This window comes from Oryctolagus cuniculus, chromosome 13, assembly GCF_051225735.1.
Source record: "Oryctolagus cuniculus isolate XC-2025 breed Fujian yellow rabbit chromosome 13, ASM5122573v1, whole genome shotgun sequence".
Lineage (NCBI taxonomy): Eukaryota > Metazoa > Chordata > Mammalia > Lagomorpha > Leporidae > Oryctolagus > Oryctolagus cuniculus.
The window spans coordinates 39,076,606-39,097,206 of record NC_142879.1 but is presented as its reverse complement, the minus strand read 5'-3'; the positions used below and the strand labels follow the sequence as shown (position 1 = coordinate 39,097,206).

General features: G+C 51.2%; 1 protein-coding gene across 1 annotated transcript in view; it reads right to left on the bottom strand.

The window, feature by feature from the left end:
• Positions 1–20,601, bottom strand: part of PARP1 (poly(ADP-ribose) polymerase 1) — a 45,472-nt gene that overhangs the window by 10,450 nt on the left and 14,421 nt on the right. The window contains exons 3-14 of the mRNA XM_008268352.5: positions 19,119–19,234; positions 17,670–17,884; positions 16,116–16,215; positions 13,917–14,033; positions 13,026–13,202; positions 10,679–10,826; positions 9,168–9,308; positions 8,389–8,628; positions 8,026–8,094; positions 7,691–7,823; positions 6,090–6,285; positions 2,003–2,131 (exon numbers count right to left, since the gene is read on the bottom strand). Of these exons, the coding sequence (XP_008266574.1) occupies positions 2,003–2,131; positions 6,090–6,285; positions 7,691–7,823; positions 8,026–8,094; positions 8,389–8,628; positions 9,168–9,308; positions 10,679–10,826; positions 13,026–13,202; positions 13,917–14,033; positions 16,116–16,215; positions 17,670–17,884; positions 19,119–19,234 (1,781 nt within the window). The remainder of the gene's footprint in view (positions 1–2,002; positions 2,132–6,089; positions 6,286–7,690; positions 7,824–8,025; positions 8,095–8,388; positions 8,629–9,167; positions 9,309–10,678; positions 10,827–13,025; positions 13,203–13,916; positions 14,034–16,115; positions 16,216–17,669; positions 17,885–19,118; positions 19,235–20,601) is intronic.

Here is a 20,601-nt window from a genome sequence, read left to right as displayed (position 1 = left end):
CTGAGACTACATCTTGCACACCTTTCGCCTCCTCCAGTGTCTGCAACGAGGACTAAGCTGAACAAGAATTCTGGAAACGGGACTGTTCTGGTGACTACACTGTGGGCTGTGAAAGCTGCCTGTGGCTCATTGGGCAGCAACTAGGGGCCAGGAGCAACAGCTCTGAATGACAGCCACAGCCTGGCACACAGGCATCTCTCCACGCTCAGTACTGCAAAGTTCTCATGAAAGCTCTGACTTCTGGCAAGGGTCAATTACCTGGAGCTGTGTCTAGGGGGAAGGGGGGGTAACCCATTTGGAGCCAAGAACAAGGTCCGTAAAAGTGGCTTCAGTGTGGATCAGCACAGGCCTGGAGGCAGCTCTGAGGAAAAGGGCAGCAGCGTTCCCCATGCTGCCTAATGCTGGAAAGGACCTGGTCACCTCAGTCACCTCGTCCACTTATCCACGTGGAGACCCCAATCCCACGCAGGCAAGGGGCCCCGCAGGCTGGGAGCCGGCACTCTGCTTTCTACATACTTCCTATGGGTCGCCTTCCAGCCTGTGCCAACAGCAGGGCCCCCGTTCCTTTCCTCCCTGGGTAAAAACCAGTTATCTGTCTGAGCCAAACACAACATGAAAATGAGATTGCACAGGAAAGGACCTGGGTCTGAGAAAAGCTGAGAACATTATGAATCAGCAAAATCTGAGTATGGAAGGCTGGGTACGATGTGTGGGACTTCAAACACACTGAATCCTGCTACTTTCCACTGGTTAGAGGCCATCTGGCTCAGAATCCGCTGCATTTACCAACAGCTCGGCCGTGAGCAGCACTGCTGGGCTGAGCACCTGCGAGGGAGACGCTGAGCTGCTCCTGACTGTCCCCAGGGCTGAGGAGGAAGGGCTGCCAGTGGTTTATATGACCCAGCTCCAAGGCTGCCCATTACTAGGCGCCAGACAGGAAGGACGTCGAAGTGCCAAGATGTCAACACGAAGGCAGCAATCCAATGGAGAAAGGAGGTAATGGCCAAGATTGGTGTGAGATGTTTGTCCTCTTCATTATGTTCCCAGGAGCCCAGGGCAAAGGGAAGACCCAACCCACCACAGCTGCTCGGCAGATGATGAAGAGGGATGGACTGTCTGCCAGCCAGGCAGCACAACACTAAAGGCCCCTGGGGGCAGCTCTGATGCCAGGGGCAACAATTACAAGGGCCCTTCCAGACTCATCTCCCAGAGGCAGGTGGGGATGGGAAGGAGAACAGGAAACACTTGTCCCCTGCCCACTGTCATGCTCCGGCCATTCTCTCCTGGGCAACAACCATCATCTCTACTCCATTCCACTTCCAAATTTTTTCTTAAAGCAGCCATTATGGGGTTGGTGTGTGGCACAGTGGTGAAGACACTGGAGTCTGCATCTCCTAACAGAATGCCTGGGTTCAAGTTCTGGCACTGCTCCTGACTCTAGCTTTCTGCTAATGCACACCCTGGGAGGCAGCAGGTGACAGCTCAAGTACTTGGGTCTCTGCCACCTACATGGGAGACCTGGATGGAGTTCAGGGTTCCTGGCTTCAGCCAGGTCCAGCCCTGGCTGTTGGGTGCATCTGGGGAGTGAACCAGCAGGTGTGAAGTCTGCTTTTTCCAAGCACACATAGTGTGGACTGTGTCCTGTGAGGCAAGTGGCAGACATGCTCTGCTCCTCCTGACAGGGCAGGCTGCAGGTTGTGCTCTCAGTGGGCAAAGTCCTGGACTCCCTGTGACCACTACAGTTGGCTGGTTCACCCATCCACCACCGGCAACAAGAAGGGAACCAGGGGATACACTCTATAATACACAGTTCCTAACGAGACAAATGACCCCTAAGGAAAGAGCGAGTACCACAGGCCTCAGCAGTCTTGGGCCCAAAGACTAAAGCACAGGTACAAGAAGCTGGCATCGAAGAGAAACGAGAAAACAAGAACTGCCAGAGTGCTCTGCACCGACGCAGGCTGATCCTTGGCCAATGCCCACCAATAACCAAGTCACCCACCTCATACTCCACCATGGCCTTCTTCATACTTTCCACGTCAAAGATCATCTTAATAAGTTCCTGAACGGGCTTGGGGAGCTTCGACTTGGTGCCAGGGCTCACCGTCAGCTTCTTCACCGCCTCTTCATCCTTCAGCGAAAACAAAAAGGAAACCAGTCAGAGACCCAAATCAACAACCCAGGAACAGTGGCAGTGATGGTAGGGACCTGGGGCTGCTGGTGGAGTGCCACCAGCAATAAAGCTGAATGCTAGCCACAAGGGTTTGGGTAACAGTGGTCAGAAGCACGAGCGCATGACTCTGCTCATGGCCTAGACAACTCTAGGGTATTGCCAAGTTCTCCTGGCTGCCCCAGATTCCTATCCCAGCTGCCAAGCAGCACCTGCATGGGCTGGCCAACGCTGGTGCTCTGCCAGGGAACCCCCCCAGGGCCCACTCACAGTCAACAGGGAAGTGCTACGCAGCTCTGAAGGTGAACCTTGGACAATGGGCACTGAGATGGAAGAAAAACTCTTTCTCTTACACTTCCTCACCAGGGCAGTTACAAGACTCAAGTGTTACGTACATACAGCCTTCTTATAGTCACTAATGATCAAGCAATCACTTCCACTTCTTGCCAGCCAGACAGCTGAAGTGCATCCAGGCATTAACTTCCCCCCTTCCCTGCTCACGTCTGCTCACACTACTTCATGAGCTCCCAGCACATGAGACTTTACCTCTGCCACCTGAAGACCCCAGGCTGTCAAGAGTACACTGTCCACAAACTACCTTAACTCTTCCTATTTTTAGACTTGAACCCTGTGAGGGCAGGGGCTGTGTGCTGTCAATCACACTGTGCCTAGCAACTAATAAAGTGTTTGTTGTTTGTGCGGACAGAAGGTAACTGGCTTTAAGCTTTGAACCGCGCATCTGCCTGGTGTAACCATGATGCAGAGTTCATCGGCACTGTGTTAGCGCTCACGGTTGCCGGGCTCGCCTTCAGAGTGTCTAATGTAATACGGGGCCTTAAACACACTCTTCTATTCTCTTAATGTAACTCACTGAGGGCAAACTATCAATGTGTTAGCCCAACTGAAGTGCACATGCCTGATGACCTGGTAACTCTACTGAAGGGAACAATCATGGAGGCACACAAATACACGCACACCATTCTAGCAAATACCTGCAAATAATCTAAATGTCTCAAAGGAGAGGGAGGGATTGCTCTAATCAGTCATAGATTCTGGCCCACTCACAGGCTGGAATTTTATGCAGCCTTTAAAAAAGATGCTCTGGGCCGGTGCCGCGGCTCACTAGGCTAATCCTCCGCCTAGCGGTGCCGGCACACCGGGTTCTAGTCCCGGTCGGGGCGCCGGATTCTGTCCCGGTTGCCCCTCTTCCAGGCCAGCTCTCTGCTGTGGCCAGGGAGTGCAGTGGAGGATGGCCCAGGTGCTTGGGCCCTGCACCCCATGGGAGACCAGGAGAAGCACCTGGCTCCTGGCTCCTGCCATCGGATCAGCGCGGTGCACCGGCTGCAGCGCGCCGGCCATTGGAGGGTGAACCAACGGCAAAGGGAAGACCTTTCTCTCTGTCTCTCTCTCTCACTGTCCACTCTGCCTGCCAAAAAAAAAAAAAAAAAAAAAAAAAAAGAAGAAGAAGAAAAAAAGATGCTCTGGACTGGTTTAATTTAACGGCCATATATGGTTACTAAGGTTTTGAAATATGGCCAGTTCAAATTAAAATGCACTGTAAGTGCAAAACACACACACCAGATTTCAAAGACTTGACACAGAAAGGAAAAGGAAATTTCCTCATCAATAACTGCTGGTATTGACTGCAGGTTGACATTATGATATTTGGAACACACAAATTTATTTAACTCAGTATTTTCTTTCTGCTTTTTAAAATGCAGCTACTGAAAACCCCGAAACTGCTGAGGTGGTTTGCGTTCTGTTTCTTCTGGTCAGCACTGCTCCAGCTGTATTAGGGCAAAAGTGAGTGGCAACAGAGTATAGAAGGCAGGATTCCAGAGACTGAGACAGACATATACTATGACTTCCACTGTAGTCAATGATGGGTGGTTTCCACTTTTTGTGCCTTCGTATTTCTCTTCAAAATTTTCTAACTCAGTAGGTGCGCTTAGACCGAATCCATCTACCTACAAGTCCAAAATTTCAATCTCAATAATTATGTAAGAGCTAAATTCTATTTTTTTAAAGATTTGTTTATTTGAAAGTCAGAGTTACACACAGAGAGGTGAGGCAGAGAGAGAGAGAGAAAGTCTTCCAGCCATTGGTTCACTCCCCAAATGACCACAATCGCCAGAGCTGAGCTGATCCAAAGCCAGGAGCCAGGAGCTTCTTCCAGGTCTCCCACATGGGTGCAGGGGCCCAAGGACTTGTACTGCTTTCCCAGGCCATAGCAGAGAGCTGGATCACAAGTGGAGCAGTCAGGTCTCGAACTGCCACCCATATGGGATGCTGGTACTACAGGCGGTGGCTTAACACAGTATGCCACAGTGCTGGCCCCTAAATTCTATTTTAATACAGAGAGCTCATGACACCCACTAGGCACTAAAGACTACCCCCCTACACACACACTTTGAAAATTGCCAGGGGAGGGGCTGGTGTTGTGCCATAGAGGGTAAAGCCACTGCCCGAGATGCCAAAATCAAGTATTGTTGTCAGTTCGAGTCCAGACTGCTCCACTTCTGATCCAGCTCCCTGCTGCTGATGAAAGACGACCCAAATGTTTGGGCCCCTGCCACCCACCAGGGAGACCCAGATTAAGCTCCTAGCTTCAGACTGGCCCAGCCCTGACCGTGGCAGCCATCTGGTGAGTGGACCAGTGGCTGGAAGATCTGTCTCTCTCTCCCTCTTTAACTCTGTCTTTCAAAAAAAGAATTGCCAGGTCCCTAAAACACTGGAATTAAAATCTGTCCCTACCTATGAACATTCTTTTATTAAATAAATGGTACTCCTCTCCCTAATTAAAAAAAAAGATATTCTCATTTTAAAAAAAAGTAAATTATTTTGCCAAAAGACAAAAACAAACCTACGCAAAAGTTCAAGAAATAACCGAATGCTCTTTGGTAATGTACTTGTCTACAGAAAGAATACCAAACTATGGCTACAGATATTATTAGGAATAATTTATAAACAAAAACTGACCTAGCAGAGCCTGTCAAGTTATTCTAGTTCAAGGCTGAAGTATGATGAATGAAAAGCCTTATTTGGAACTCCTGTACTACCCTCTGCTGTGCTTCAGGAGCAACTTCAAAGACTATTCTCTGACAGTCTCAAAGTGTCATTACTGTTCTCAACTAAGCTCCTTCTCAGACTTCACAGTGTAGATTTTCATAAATGCTGTTTCTGCATCTATTGAGATAATCATGTTTTTTTTGTCCTTAATTTTACTCATATGTGTATTACATTGACTTTTAAATGTTGAACCAACCTTGCATTCCTGGGATAAATTCCACTTGGGCATGGTGTGTAAATCCTTATATAATGCTGGCTTATGTTAGTTTGATGTGGAGGACTTTAAATCTACATTCACATGATATTGCTCTGTAGTTCTCTTGCGATGTCTTTGGTACCTCAAACAATGAGTTGAGAAGGGTTTCTTTCTATTTTGGGGGGAGAACTGGCGTCAATTGTTGCATGACAGCTCAGTGGCATTCACCAGGGATGCCATCTGATCCATGGTGTATACTTCAAGGAACAACATGTCCCTTCCTTTCACGAAAGTATGTGGTGGGCCGGCGTCGCGGCTCACTAGGCTAATCCTCCGCCTGCGGCGCCGGCACACTGGGTTCTAGTCCTGGTCGGGGTGTCGGATTCTGTCCCGGTTGCCCCTCTTCCAGGCCAGCTCTCTGCTATGGGAGTGCAGTGGAGGATGGCCCAGGTGCTTGGGCCCTGCACCTGCATGGGAGACCAGGAGAAGCACCTGGCTCCTGGCTTCGGATCAGTGCAGCGCGCCGGCCGCAGTGGCCATTGGGGGGTGAACCAACGGCAAAGGAAGACCTTTCTCTCTGTCTCTCTCACTGTCCACTCTGCCTGTCAAAAAAAAAAAAAAAAAAAAAAAAAAGTATGTGGTGTAAATGCTCACCTGGCCATAGTCAATTTCCAGAGGATAGAACTTTTTGGGATACTTTGTGAAGTTTTTGGAGTGCCAGGCGTTCCCAGTCTTTTCTTCATATAATTTCATAAAGTGCTCAATGGCATCCTCCTTAGATGGCATCTGCTCCAGTTTGTTACTACCAATCACGGTTCCCACGCGACCCCATGACCTGAATATCCAGTACCTACGGGGTTGGGGAAAAGAGAGACAGCTGGTTACATTTCAGGATGAGTGTCCCTTCCCTGCCATTTTGCTCAGGGGAGGAAGATCAAATACTTCCAAATAATGGTGGCTGACAAAGAACAAAAAGGACTGCTACTACAATAAAGGGATTTTATTTTGCATTACATAATTAAAGAATGCCCTTTCTCACATCATGTTGCCAAATAAACTGTACAAAAGCCCAAGAACAGGATACAAGCAGATCTGGCAACCAAGCTGGAGGGATGAATTAACAGGCCCTGCAGAAAAACTCCTTGTTTCCTCCAACAGAAACACAGCAACTACACTGGCAGTCATGTGTTTAGGGTGAAATAGCAACTGAAGATGCACTCTCACAATAACACAGACCTTCTGCCGCAGCCAGAGGCTGCAGTGGTGAAATGAAGTGGGGCAATGGCAGGTCTAGCGGAGGCCCAGGCTATCATTTTCCATTTCTATCTCAGCCCAGGGCGCACACCACACATTCACCCAGGCACGTGCTGCTTAGCCTTAGGTGAGCTCATTTTCCTTATGCAAAATAATTTTCTTACAATAGAGACATAAAACAAATCCATATACAAGATTTGCATGCACTTTAAAGGTACAGGTAAAGACTCCAGAGAAAACTTGGGACTTCTTGTGTGTTTTCTGGACTATCCAGGAGTGTGTAAATTCATCCTTTGTTGTTTTTTTTCTGTAGCAATGTTTAGGAAGAACTACTGTAACTAATGCTGACCCTAACAGCCCACAGGACCCTTTCACTCTAAAAACTGCAGCTAAGCTGCTGCTTAAGACGCCAGAGTCCCACATGGTGGTGGTGGAGTTCCCGCGTTGCACACCACCTCTGGCTCCTGACTCCAGCTTCCTGCTAACACAGACCCTAGGAGGCCGCAGTGATGGCTCAAGTAGTGAGGTTCCCACCCATGTGGGAGACCTAGGCACTGTTCCTCGCTCCTGGCTTTGGACTTCCTGGCTGCTGTGGGCATTTGGGGAGTGAACCAGCAGAGGGGAGATAGCCTTCTCTCTAAAATACGTAAACAAAAATTAAAAGAAACAAAATTGAAGAACCTCTAAACAACCAGAAAAGGCACACACCCGTCACCACTAGAATTTACCAAGTGTTCCTACACAAGTCTTCCCTTTACACACAGACCCTGTGTTCTGCTGGGTGAAGCGAGGGGCCCATGGGCCTAGAAGCATGCAAATGACAAAATCCAGCCATCTTCTGAGGGTGGGGTGAAGACAGCACCATCGCTGTGGCAGGCAGCTTCTTCTCCCATCACGAGAGGCTGCAGGCTACAGGCTACACCTTTGCTCTTTGTGATGACATCTTGTGCCCCGCTTCCAGGAGCAACCTGGGTTTCCCAAGGCTCAGTCCCGGAACTCACCTGCTTTCCTTGTCATCCTCGAGCAGCTGCAGCTTGTAATAGGAGTTGGTTCCCTTAACGATGTCCACCAGGCCAAGGGTGGCGCTGAACACCTTCCCGCCTTTCTCCAGGACGTGTGCCGAGTGCTCCAGACCTGCCCCGGGGGAAAGCTCCTAGTTTTCTCTTGTCCTCTCGTCCCTGGGGGCCAGTGCTCTCAGGGAGAGGGGGTCTGCTGGTCTAGGGGTTTATGCCTGGTTGGACACATGAACAACATCTTTGCGAGGTGCCTCAAGAGACGCCCGTATCCTCAGGTCCGAGGCCCCACCTCCCCTCTGCTCACATCCCTGTCTGCTTACCAGAATCAGGATCGACGGCTGCACCTCCTTTGAGAGTTAATTTCATCCTCTTTTCAGATTTGTTCATACCTTGGAGTGGGACACAGAAATGTGAACATTTTTCTAAAGGCAGAAGACAACTGAGTAGCTTTCATGCACACCGCCTGCCAGCAAGGCATTAATGTACTGCCTCCCACCACCTCGAGAGCCTGCTGCCCTGGCCCAGTGAGAACTGATTTCAGAAAGCGGTGCAGGAAACACAGGGAGGCTCCATGCAAGCCAACCTAGCTGGCCTGGGATAGGCCCCTGAACTGGGGTAGGCCAGGGCAGGGCTGTGGACCCTCTTGGCTCCCGGCCCAGAAAGGGGCAGCTGGAGGCCCTCACCTTCCTCCACTGGTCCCTTGCTCTTCTTGGCGACAGCAGCCCCTGACTTTGGTTTTGGGGCCACTGCTTCAACAGGCTCTGCCTTCACCTCGGCCCCCCAGGGGGATAAGATGTGCGCTGAGAGCAACTCCTGCAGGCTCTTGGCGGAGCTGGAGACATCCTGGAGGAAGTCCTCAGCCACGACGCGGACGTTGGCTTCTCTGACTTCCTCCATTTTCTTATTCATCTTTTCCACTTCCTCTGTTCAAATTGAAAGGGGATGAGTGTGTGTGTGCATGCAAAACTACACAGAAAGTTTAAAACTTCAAACAGGGTTAAACTCCCGGGGACTTGCAACCCTCATCATTCACTGTCCCCCTTCCCCCACATCCATGAGCCAGGGCACCTGTCTCCAAACCGGCCCTCCCCGCCCCCCCCTCCCATATCCATGAGCCAGGGCACCTGTCTCCAAACCGGCCTATGGAACGAGAGATCGACAGGCACGCACTCCAGAGGGAAAATGACCCTGACATGAAACACCGATGTGAAGGCTGAGCACTGTTTCCCTGGCCCTGGGGACCAGCAGTGGGCACCTCACAGGGTGGCGACAGAGCAACCCTGTGCCTCCCAAACACACTGAGCCGCAAACTCTTGCTGTGGCAGCACGCGGAACACTGGCTTCCCTTCACAAGGGGCCTGACCAAGGGTGAGACGCATCTTTCCTCCATGAACGCCCCTCACGATTCCAAGGCACAGCCACGCCATCCCCACCCCTGCCTGACAAGCAAGATGAGACTCACTCTGGGTGCTGATGCACAGCGAGGCCTTGCTGGCTGTCCCCGTCACCTTCCCCCCGAGTTTCTCGACGGCGGCCTTCACTTCGTCCTTGTTCCGGGACAGTTTCCCAAGGGTCAGGATCTTCATGTTGGACAGTGGCTTATCTGGGGAGGGAGAGGAGCATCATGAAGCATGGTCAACCCTGGCACTGCTCCCCAGGATGTGGTGGACGAGGAGCAGAACATGAAGCAGCGAGCTCCCAGGGCAAAGCCAGGGCAGACTGCAGTGTCCCTGATGGCCCCGGCACCCCTCTTTCACCCGCTTCTCCTTCAGGAAAAGGCTGTGAACATAGAGGCAAAGGACAAGCAGGGAAGCAGAGCACAGAACAGCGCCCTGCTGCCCAATGACCTACACATGACCCTTGACACAGGCAGGACCGGGCAAGGGTGGACTATGAGAGGCCATTCTATGAACAGGGCAGCTGTGGGCCGCCCTGGGTCTGCTCCACAGACTCGGAAGGCTGCAACAGGGGCCACGGGACCAGGAGGCTGCAGCGGAGGGGGAGAAGGGCAGGTCACATGAACTTCCAAACCCTTCTGCTCTCCTCCTCCCACTTCATGTCTCCAAACAAACTGCAGTTCTTATTAAAAAGCAGCAGCCTTGCATTTGCAGTGCCCAGCGCCGGCCAAGCTGGAAAGCCTAGGATGGAAAGTGCCTTCTGCCTGCTCTAAATAATGTAGTGCTGGTGACATTTTCAGACCCGGAGGAGCTGCAGGGAGAAGTCCCACCTGCTCATTCTGGGAAGGCCGAGTCATTTAAAGGAAAACTGGCAAAGTCTCCAGAGAACAAAATCAGTGGCTTGGGTGTGAACTGGCAAGTGAGAGGAAAGCTGAGGAGGGACACCTGCATTTGGATCCAGGGTAACCATGCATGTGCCCTGCAGTGACCACAGGTGCCCTCCAGGGGGCAGGAAGGAGGCCTCTAAGGGGTTCATGCTCAGGGACGGAACCTTGTCCTCCACCCACCAAACTGTGGCCTTCACCTTACACTGTCCACGTGTCTCCAAGTAAAGGAGCAGAGGGTCTCCTCTGCCCGAACACTCGCTGATAGGGTTGTGCTTGCTGCTTAGGGTGCTCCTCCCTGGCCCTAGCCAGTGAATTCTGTCTGCACGTAACACAGACCCAAGCGTCTCACCAGGCACACCTGGTGGGGGCAGAGCGGTTGAGCCTCGGGAAAGCAGAAGCCCTGCAAGGAGGCTCTGTGTGGTCAGGCAGGACATCCTGAATGCCACTCCAGGTTAGGCTGCTGGCTGGTCTGTCCTAAAAAGCCCTGCCTAGCTTCCAGAGTAAGAAAGCATTTGTCCTTAATGCCTGCTCCCTGGGTTCCGCCCTCCAGATGCGTCAGGGCAAGGGAAGAGCCCTAACCCAGGCAGGTGGGGCTTCCCAGAGGACAGGCAGAGACCCCAGGCGGCTGCTCTCAGGTCACTGTAGAATCAGGGCTCAGAGGTCGGGGCGCCCAGCCCCTGGAGGTGTACCTGCTGGAGCGGAGGGAGTCACAGAAGCGGGGGCCGAGGCTGTGGAGGGAGGGGGTGCCGCTGCTGCCGGGGCGCTGCTCTCTGGGGGGAATATGCGGTCCTGCTTTTTGATCTTCAATTTCTTGAGGTAAGAGATTTCCCGGAATTCCTGAAGAATTTAAGTTTTAGTTTTTAAGAAACTAGTTCCCTCTATAAACGACCACCTAACAGGCCAAAAGAGATCTGGCTGGTGCAAATTCAAAGATCTCTTTTTCTAATAAAGAATGTAGAATAGGAAAATGGGAGGCTTCTAGGATGAAGGATGGCAGTTCTGCCACCATGGTACTTATGGCCAGTATTTCCATTTTATGATCAAATTGGCACTGCAGCTATGTTAAAAGAAGAGTCTTTTCCTTTAAGAAAATGAAAAACAAACAAAATGACAGTTGATGATCTGGCCAGGGAACCACTGCTGGAGCCTATAACCACCTCCCCGGCCCCACTCATTTATTTTTCCCACGAGAGGGAGGCGAGTCTCTTATTCGGTGGTTTGTTCCCCAACTGTCCGCAACAGCTGGAGCTAGGCCAGGCCACAGGCAGGAACTGGGAACTCTGTGTTGGGCTTCCACCAGATGTATGGACCCAGCCACTTGAGGCCTTACCTGCTGTTTCCTAGAGTGTGCACAGGCAGGCAGGAAACTCAAACCCAGGCACTGACATGGGATGAAGGGTCTCAAGCAGTGACTTAACTGCTGCCCCCACCCCATCCTTGAATCATTCTCAAGAATGAACAGGCCTTCCTGGGGCCTCAGGTGCCCAATCTACGACCAGAAGGGCCCCAGGACCACACACATCATTACCTCTAAGTCAGAGTAACTCTTTTCCTTTTTTTACTGAACTTACAACAAAATCCCTCAACAGCAAATGGCACAGTTCACTCTCTGTCCCAGGAGATTTACAAAGGGACTTATTCTAGATGGTCACTCAATAAAAGTCAAATGCACAAAGCTCTGGGAAAGACCACAGTTCCTATGCTAAGACTTCATCCAATCAATACACAGGCCTTTCCGACGATGCCACAGTCAATGAATGCCAGTTGGATTAAAGGCTAACAAAGAGCCTCCAACATACACTGACCACCTAATACTGCCACACATCACAGGCAGGTTCAGAAGACGGTTTCTGCCCTTGAGGAGGCTCAGTCTCGACCACGTCAGATACACGATGGTGAGCCAAGTTCTAAACTTGGAGCCAAGTTCTAAACTGGAGGTGAGCTAAGGTGACAGGAAAGTGGGAATGCTGGGAGGGCACTCACAGGCCAGTGACCTGCTGAGTCTATTAGGAGCTGGAAAAGCAGGCAAGTGTCTGCTTACTACAGGAACCTAGATGGCCTACGGGGAACCCTAGGGAGCTGTCCATGGCTGGGAGTGTAAAGAGCCAAGGAGTACGGCGGGGAGAGCGATAAGGGAGGAAAAGGCGGCGGCAGGAGAGGCTGCAGAAGGCCCAGAGTCAGATCATGGAGAGATCCTGGTTCTGTCACCACAGGGACACAAGCTGGGGGCAACAATCACCGCCTGGGTCTGGGCCCGTGAATCCACACAGGCAGCAGAGGTGTCATGCACCCGCACACACTCTCAGATGCGCTACTGTGGGCACATGGACTATAAACAGTCCACGCTGCTAACTGTCATCTGATTTGCTCCTTGAGAGATAGTAAAAGGAATAAACACCACACAATGGGTCTGTAAGATGCTGAAGGAAGGGAGGTGACAAGCTCAGACCTGCTCTAGCATGGACACCCAAGTGCCGAGGGGACTGGCTCAAATGTCCTCCCCGCATGGGAACACAGCAGGTGCAGCGAGCAAAGGGAGAACCGGGGCCTTGCCCCAGCTCCTGCCGGCCTGAGGGCACAGGGCAGGAGCTTATCCAGCCACCAACTCTCCAACTGAGGGGTCTGCGCCCACTAAATTCCACTTGTGGTCCCTCGTATAGAGGGCACTCAGTACCTAGTGATACATGAACTCTGGACCTAACTCTCCCTCCGGCACTAAGGCAAGGAAATGCTTGTCATAAAAGCAGGAATTACTACTATCTGTTCACCATATGTCCCTCACAGTAACAGCGCACAATGGGCCCCAATAAATCAAGTAATTCATGGTCCTCACAAGCAATTGGACAAACCTTGACTCCACACTTCAGAGACGCTTTGTTTCCATATTTGTACAGTCTGCAAACATATGGAACCCATAAAATTTTATGTTCTGATCATGAGAATGGCCCAGTTGTGACAAAGTCTGACACTGCAGTCTTGGTGACAAGCCCCACCAACAGATCCCAGAACCATCCCTCCCTGCAACAGACCCCTTACCTTTGGGGTCACCCATTCCTTCCGGTTGGGTGTCTGTGTCTTGACCATACACTTGGTCCAGGCAGTGACGTCCCCGGTACAGTAGTAAGCATCGCTCTTGAAGACCAGCTGGCCCGAGCACTCCTCGCAGGGAAGGAGGGCACCGAACACCATGCCATCAGCTACCCGGTCCAAGATCTGAAGCCAGCAATGAATGGTCAGAGGGGAAAGGAGGCACTCCAGAGAAGACGCTGTGCAATGTGGCATGGAGAACTTGCACAGACCTCCTTCACTGCAACAGAGGCTTGCCTGGGGCTCTTGAACTTGCCCCCTGGGCAGCTGGTTTGCTAGGGAGCTTGGGTTCTTGGGTTTTCAGAGACCCATCTCTAAGTGAAGTGTTCCTTCACCTTCCCCATCCCTCAGATTGGGAAATACAGGGAGAGCCCAGAGCATGCCCTGGTCCTGCACAAGGTACCAAGGCAACCTCAACTCCAGAGGAGGAGGGCAGGGAAGAAGCAGCTGGGGAAATGCTGGGACCCTGGCATACCACCTTGCAGAAGGGTCTCTTTCCCTCCACAAGCCTTGCAGCCCCAGGGAGTTTGGGCAGAAGGCAGCTGAGAGTGCTACTCAGGCCAAAGTATGTGGTATGACCATTCAAGGCAAACATGGCCCACCCTAGCCCCCAGCAGAATTCCACAGCAAGTGTCAACATGAGAAATGTCTGGTAGGGCCTGTCCCAACTGCCCCTGGGGAAATGGTGACCACAATGGCAGTGATGACTGTACAACATGACCACCGAGGTTTTACTCCTCGCAGCTAATACCAGTAGGTGTTCAAACGGAGGGCCTCGCATATTCCATTAGGACAGTCGGCCTCACAGGCGTGTCCCGCTCTAACACTAAGGCCGCTCACCGCCGACTCCCCGGAAGGCACTTGCTGCTTGTTGAAGATGAGCAGCTCTTTCAGGTCATTGGTCGAACATACTTTCTTTAGTTCATCCTTGATGTTCCAGATCAGGTCGTTCTGGGCCTAGGGACAAGACCCAGCGGCTGAGTGAGAGGCCTCTCTTTTCAACTGAAGGACATGCCTGGCCTCAAGCACACACCAGAGGATTAGCTGAACTGACTCTCCCGAAAAGACGGTCTGAGCAGTAGATTTTAAGTCCTTGCCATGCTCCAGCAGGTCTCAAATTGAATATGAAGCATGGGCTCTCAAAGAGTTGTGCAAGGTGGGGAAGAAACCATTAACAAGTGTGGGGAAGGATGTAACAAAGTCACCAAAGCCCCTGGAATGCATCCCTCAGAAACCAAGCCCACAAGACACACAGGGGCCTGTAAGTGCTAAGTTGGGCCCAGGGCCCACATGTGTCGACCACCAATAGCCAGAGGCCAAAGGAGGTAGGGTGTGCCTGTTCTCTGTCAATCTTTTCTTATTTGAAAGGCAGAGACAGATAGACAGACACACACAAAGGATATCTACAGAGAGCCTCCATTAGCTGGTTTATTTCCCAAATGCTACCACCAGCTGGGACTGGGTCACACCAAAATAAGACTCCATCTGGGTCTCTCACATGGCTGGAAGGAACCCAAGTATGTGAGCCTAACCTGCTGCCTCCCAGGGTGCACATTAGCAGGAAGCTGGAACTGGGAGCAGAGCCAGGGCTTGAACCCAGGCACTCCAATATGGCATGTGGGTAGCCCAGGTGGTGTCTTAACTGCTTTACCAAATGTCTGCCCCTCTACCAATTTGACAGTAGGAATGATTCCGAACACTAATTTCTTAATAGTGTATCAATTCAGTACCATGCAGGGACACATTTAAGTTCTCCTGAAAAAGGACTTTTAAGTTTTTAATGTCTATGAAGGGCCTGCTCTTTGTTGTGTACTTTGACAGGTCACCTCACTTACTCTCACAAGTGCCTGGCTGGGAAGAGCATGGGCCTCCCCATCTTAGAGTGGAGGCCAGGGGGTCTCCTCTCTCTGTAGGACTCACCCTCTTGGCCTCAGACTCCCTCCATGTGAAAAAATGGAGACGAAAATGCCAACCCTATGATACCCACAGACTCACCATCAGCACCAAATGAACACTGACTCAAAGCTGCAGTCACTCACATTTGCGCCTGTTTCCCAGCTCCACTGTTAGGGACTCAACAATCTCCCCTGCCCTCCTCCTCCTCCCTCAGCACATGGTGGGACACCCTGCACTTCGAGGAAGTCCTGGGTACAAGGTCAAATGCAAGTGGAGTAACTCCTGAACCTCCAACACCAGATGAGCCAGCAGAAACAGAGGCGCAAGCGTGGGGAAGCACTTTGAGTTTCTTTCTTTCCATCTCTGACAACATCAGGGAGAGAGCACAGGGACTGAAGGGCAAATGCACTACGGGCTGTGGCTCTACTGCAGCCAGATGTGATGCAGAGCGGACATTTTTATTCCCCATAACACAAATCTGTGATTCTTTTTTAAGAATCACGTGCTAATTTTCATACCACAAGCAAAACCTGAGTACTCATACCAGAGACAAGAGCACATGGCTCATGGAAATCATGGTCCTCAGAGACTGACTTCTGACTGTTTGCCCCTACTTTCTCCAACACCCAGCATTTTCTGACTGATAATTTTCACACTGCTTCACCACCTGTAGCATAATCAATACCATGATGACTCTCCTTGGTCAATGGTTATCGACTGAACAGTCTTCTCCCCTGTTACCATTATCCCTTTTACTTTTAAACAAGAAATCTTCATTGTAAAAACGTGGGAAATCTACCTCTTCAGGCAATCTGTCTATGCTAAGAATCTCTGGCTTCCTTGAATTCAACATTTGGCCTCCAGTGTATGCAAGAGACCTGGCAGGTGCTGCCATCTCCACCATCCTGAGGTGAGGCAGGGGAGAGGGGACAGGGTGCCAGTGCCTGCCTGGGCCTGGCTATAGCTCTGGCACCCATAGCCCAATGCATATTCTCTTCTGAGGGAAGAGGAGGGAAGCAAAACAAGCTGGGGCAAAGTCAGGCTACCTAGTGACAGCTGTGATCTTGGGAGGTCCTAGTGAGTGGGACACACTTCCCTGAATTTTCTTGCTAGAAGTTACAGAACTGAGACCACAGAACTTACCTTGAGGGCCTTTTCAAGCTTACTCTCCTTGTCTTTTTCTTTTTTAGATTTTTTCTTGGCCACTTCATCCATTCCATCCACCTCATCCCCTTTCCTTTTTCTGCAAGAGACATGGGATGTAAGACAAAGACCCAGGGCCGGAACAACTCAGGCACCCAACATGTAAGCAGGACGGAGTATTTTAAGACCTGTTGGGCCCTGCTCACTCTCACCAGTGCCCTCACCCCACATGCATCCTGCTCAGTGCTCTTAGGAGCTCACTGTCTCTCCTTGGGCAGCACCTGCAACCACCAAGGCAGGAGACTTTATCTATTTCAGAAGAAAATCTACCAGTTGAGCAAGGGGGCTGTGGGTTGCTCCAGGGCCTTGGAACAAGATCCAAGGCTCAAGAGCCATCAATGTCAAAAACCCCATATTGTTTCTTGGCTGGAACAAAGAAAGCAGGAGGTAAGCCCACTCAAGCACCAGAATGGAGCCTTCTGAGCTCAAAACACAGGGCTGCCCCCAAGGCCAAGAAGCTGTTCTCAGAGGCTGGGCCACACTGCTCAGAAGCAGAAGCAGTCGAAGTCGGAGCCTTGCTAACTAGCCATTCTGCCCAGCAGTTAAGACACAGCCTCAGCTGGCATGCAGGCCTGGGTTCACCTCACCCACAAAATAAGGAAAAGGCTGCCACTGACTTTTGAGGATCGCGGTGATGGGCAAATGCAACAGCCCAAGCATAGCACCCATCAGACGTGCTCAGCACACTCTGGCCACTATGGCAGGAGAGTGGCTCATGAACTGCGGCACACGTCACGTGCTGCAATGCCCCAGGGACTTTCCATTTTCTCACTCATCCCACTGTCACTTCAACAATCTGTGTGCTGTGAATTGAAAAGACGTTACGAAGGCTGCTCCATGACGGTGGTCCGGTTGCTGTCCAAGCAGCACAGGGCACACGACCCTGCCACACTGCGCAGTGTGCTTGTTTGCAAGCACCTCTAGGTCAGGGCCAAGGAGCCCGCACAGGGTCGACGGGAAGGACTAGGCAGTGACCACAGACTGAAGACCCTCACTGATGATCCTTCCCATCCTAAATGAAAACATCACAAGAGATCTGTACCATCCCCAACTCCAAGCCAGGAACTTATTACCCATGGTCCACTCTGCATTTAAAAATGGCTGTGACTTTCCCAGCACCATTCCTAGAGACCGACACACAGGAACACAATTCACACGCACTCCTGTGAAGGTGGGTCATGAGTGGGTTGGAGGAAATGTGGTAGCTGCCCCAGGCAAGGGGAAAACTCAGACTGGGAAGCAGAGCTTCGAGGGGAGTGGGCTCTTGGCAGGAGCTACAGCTATAGGAATAGGCACTGGATGCTCCCTGCAGTCTTCCTCTATCCTGCCCCCTACTCCCACAGCTCTGCTCTCATGGCCCTCAGCCTGCCTCTCCCTGGCTTTCTGACAGTCAGCAAAGGGACGCAGGAGAGCTGTGAAATCTGGAGGGCTCTTGGGGCCCCCAAGGCCCCTCACCAATCCCCAGAGCCCCCAGACCCCCTGTGCTCTACCTACCCTTCACTCTTGACCCCCGGGAGCTGCTTCTTCAGGGCCTCTTTATCCTCTGCAGAGAGAAGGCTGAAGCCCTTGAGCTGACTTGCACTGTACTCGGGCCGGAAACCCAGCTCCTCCCTGTTCTTGACAAAGCAGTTCGGGTGGTACCAGCGGTCGATCATGCCCAGCTGTGGCTTCTCTGGGTCCAGCATCTTCTTGGAAAGGCGCACCTGACCCTAAGGGGGAAAGCACGTGTAGTTTCTAGGGAATGACATGGCAGGAGGGTAAACATCAGGGGCCAGGCTCCACACCAGCCAGTGAGGGGTCGTGGTCCAAGCCAAGACTCTGCCAGCAACTCAAAGGCCATGGCAGGTCATGGCTCTCCTGTGCCCCCCAGGACTGTGCACCACTCTCAACCTCAGCACCTACATCTTTAATAGGGGCAATTCCAAATTATGCTGTCGGCCTACCTGCCTGGACACAGGAGGAACTTCCCCGACCTGGGGCAGGCACAGGAAAACCTGACATGGTACACTGGGCAGAGCCAGGGCCTCACACAACACCTGGGCTGGCCCCCAATGCCACATAACTGTCCCAGGAGGGATTTTTTTTTTGCTCATTCCCACTTTCTCATGGACAATTTGGACTGTACACTTAGGAAGCCCCCCTATGACTCAGTAATAAATCCATAGGCAAGAACCCAGTCCTGCAATGATCAGGCCTGGGGTTCCTGGAAGTTTCTCGTCAGAGAACTCAGAGCATGGGGCTGCTGCTGCTCTCCCTAACTCACACCAGGCAGCGCCCGGCACTGCCCTGCAAGGGAAGAGGACCGTCGTTCTTGCCCCACATTTTTGGTGGTTGGAAACGGCTGGAGAAGATCTAGCAGTTCCACGGTTTTCTCACTGGCTCAACTCGATTTCCTGCACAACACCCTTGAGGAGGCAGCAACTCTCCATCAACGCCGTAAGTGAATCAATTAGTATTTGGATGTAACATCAGAGGAGGGTGAGAAGGCTGGAGGGCACGGGTCTTCCCTCTGCCTGTGTCTCCACTCCTTGGACGGCCCCCATTCCATCTCACTGGCTGTCAGCCTTCAGGGACGAGAATTAGTGGGGACGGTAATGAAGTTCCTCTGAGTAGATTAAAGAAAGCTGGAGACTCATACCAGGGAAAACACTCACTTAACCCTTCCAGGACACAAACAGCCTTCCTCCCCACCACTGCTGGGTCTAAAGGAGGCCCAGACTCTCCCAGTGTCCTCTGGGTGGATGGATGGAGCCACACACACAGCACTGGACCAGGAGTAAGCAGTGCCAGGCTTGTCTGGAAGAAGAGGCATTGTCATCTCCAGCCTCTACTAAGATCCTCATATTTAGCTGCTTATGTTGAGCTAAAGCCCTACTTGAGACAGCCAGCAACATTCAATGTGAGTGATTCGCAAAGTGAGACCCCGGGGCCCTGGGCTCTCACCTTTTCTATCTTCTCCATGCACCCCTTGCATGTGCTTCTGTTGGACTTGGCGTACTCGGCTGCAAAGTCACCCAGCGTCTTCTCTGTTTTGCTGCCGGTTCCATCCTGGCCTTTGCCTTAAGAGTCAAACACACAGCGATGCCCATGTCAGCCATCCCAGAGCACCACAGCTGCTGAAACACCCATCCTCCTCCTCACAAGGACCCTCCCACTAGGCCACCTTGAGCTCTGGGCAACTGCAACTGGTCTCATCTCCGTCTGGAACCACCCCGGTCTGTCACTAACGCGTTCTTCCTGGCAACATGGTGACTTTCCTCAGACAAGCTCTCTAAAACAACACCACGCTAGCTGCTGGCCAGCTGTCCGGCCTTCCCGTCCTCCAATTTCTCTGGAGTGCCCCCTCCACTTTGGGAAGTACTACGTATGTGCTGACTATAAAGCTCTGGCACCATACTAAACACCCCCCTTCTAACTTCCATTATGCTGTATCGATGCAACATGTTTTACCAAAAGGAGATCAGACACAAATGTACAATAGACTTGCACAGGTGCTAAAAGAGCCGTTTCAGACTAGTGGGGAAAGGCTGAGTCATTCAACAGGGTTAGGAGGATAACTGGCCAATGACCTGGGACACGAGCTAGATTATCTTATTACATAAAAATAATTTTCGGGTTGAATGTTTCTCCCCTAAGATCAGGAATGAGACAAGGCTGTCCCTCTCTTCTCTCTTTCACTTAACACTGTAGTAGAAGTTTTGGAACATTAAGGCAAGAAAAATAAATAAAAAAGAACTAAATGTAGAAAAAAAATCAAGCAAAACCATTTCTATTAGCAAATAATATGATTGTAAACATGGATGCTTAGGAGGCTACCAAAAAGCTACCAGAACTATTAGGTGAATTTAGCAAATTTGTAGGGCACAAGGTCAGTATACTGACACAAATACACAGACCATTTCTGTATACTAGAAATAAACACTGGGAAAATAAAGTACACTGCTATTTAAGCAACATTAAAAGACATAAAACTTCTGAGATAAATTTAATAAAATCATGCAAGACCTTTATACCAAAAATGACATGACTTGGTTGAAATTAACAGGAGGGATAATGGTATGTTCACAAACTGGAAGGATCCACTTAAGACATCAACTATCTGGGGCCAGTGTTGGGGCATGGTAGGTTATGCTGCCACCTGAAATGCTGGCATCCCCTCTGAGCCCAGCTGCTCAACTTCCAATCCAGCTCCCTGCCAATGCACCTGGCCCAAGTGGGAGACCAGGAGGGAGTTCAAGGTTCTTGGCTTCAGCCTGGCCTAGCCACAGCTGTTGCAGCCATTTGGGGACTGAACCAGCAGATGGAAGATCTGTCTCTGTAACTCTACCTTAAAAAAAAAAAAAAAAAAAAAAAAAAAGCAACTATCTGAAATCTGATCTGCGGATCCAATGCAGTGCCAACGAAATTCCTAGCAGGTTTTTTGAGG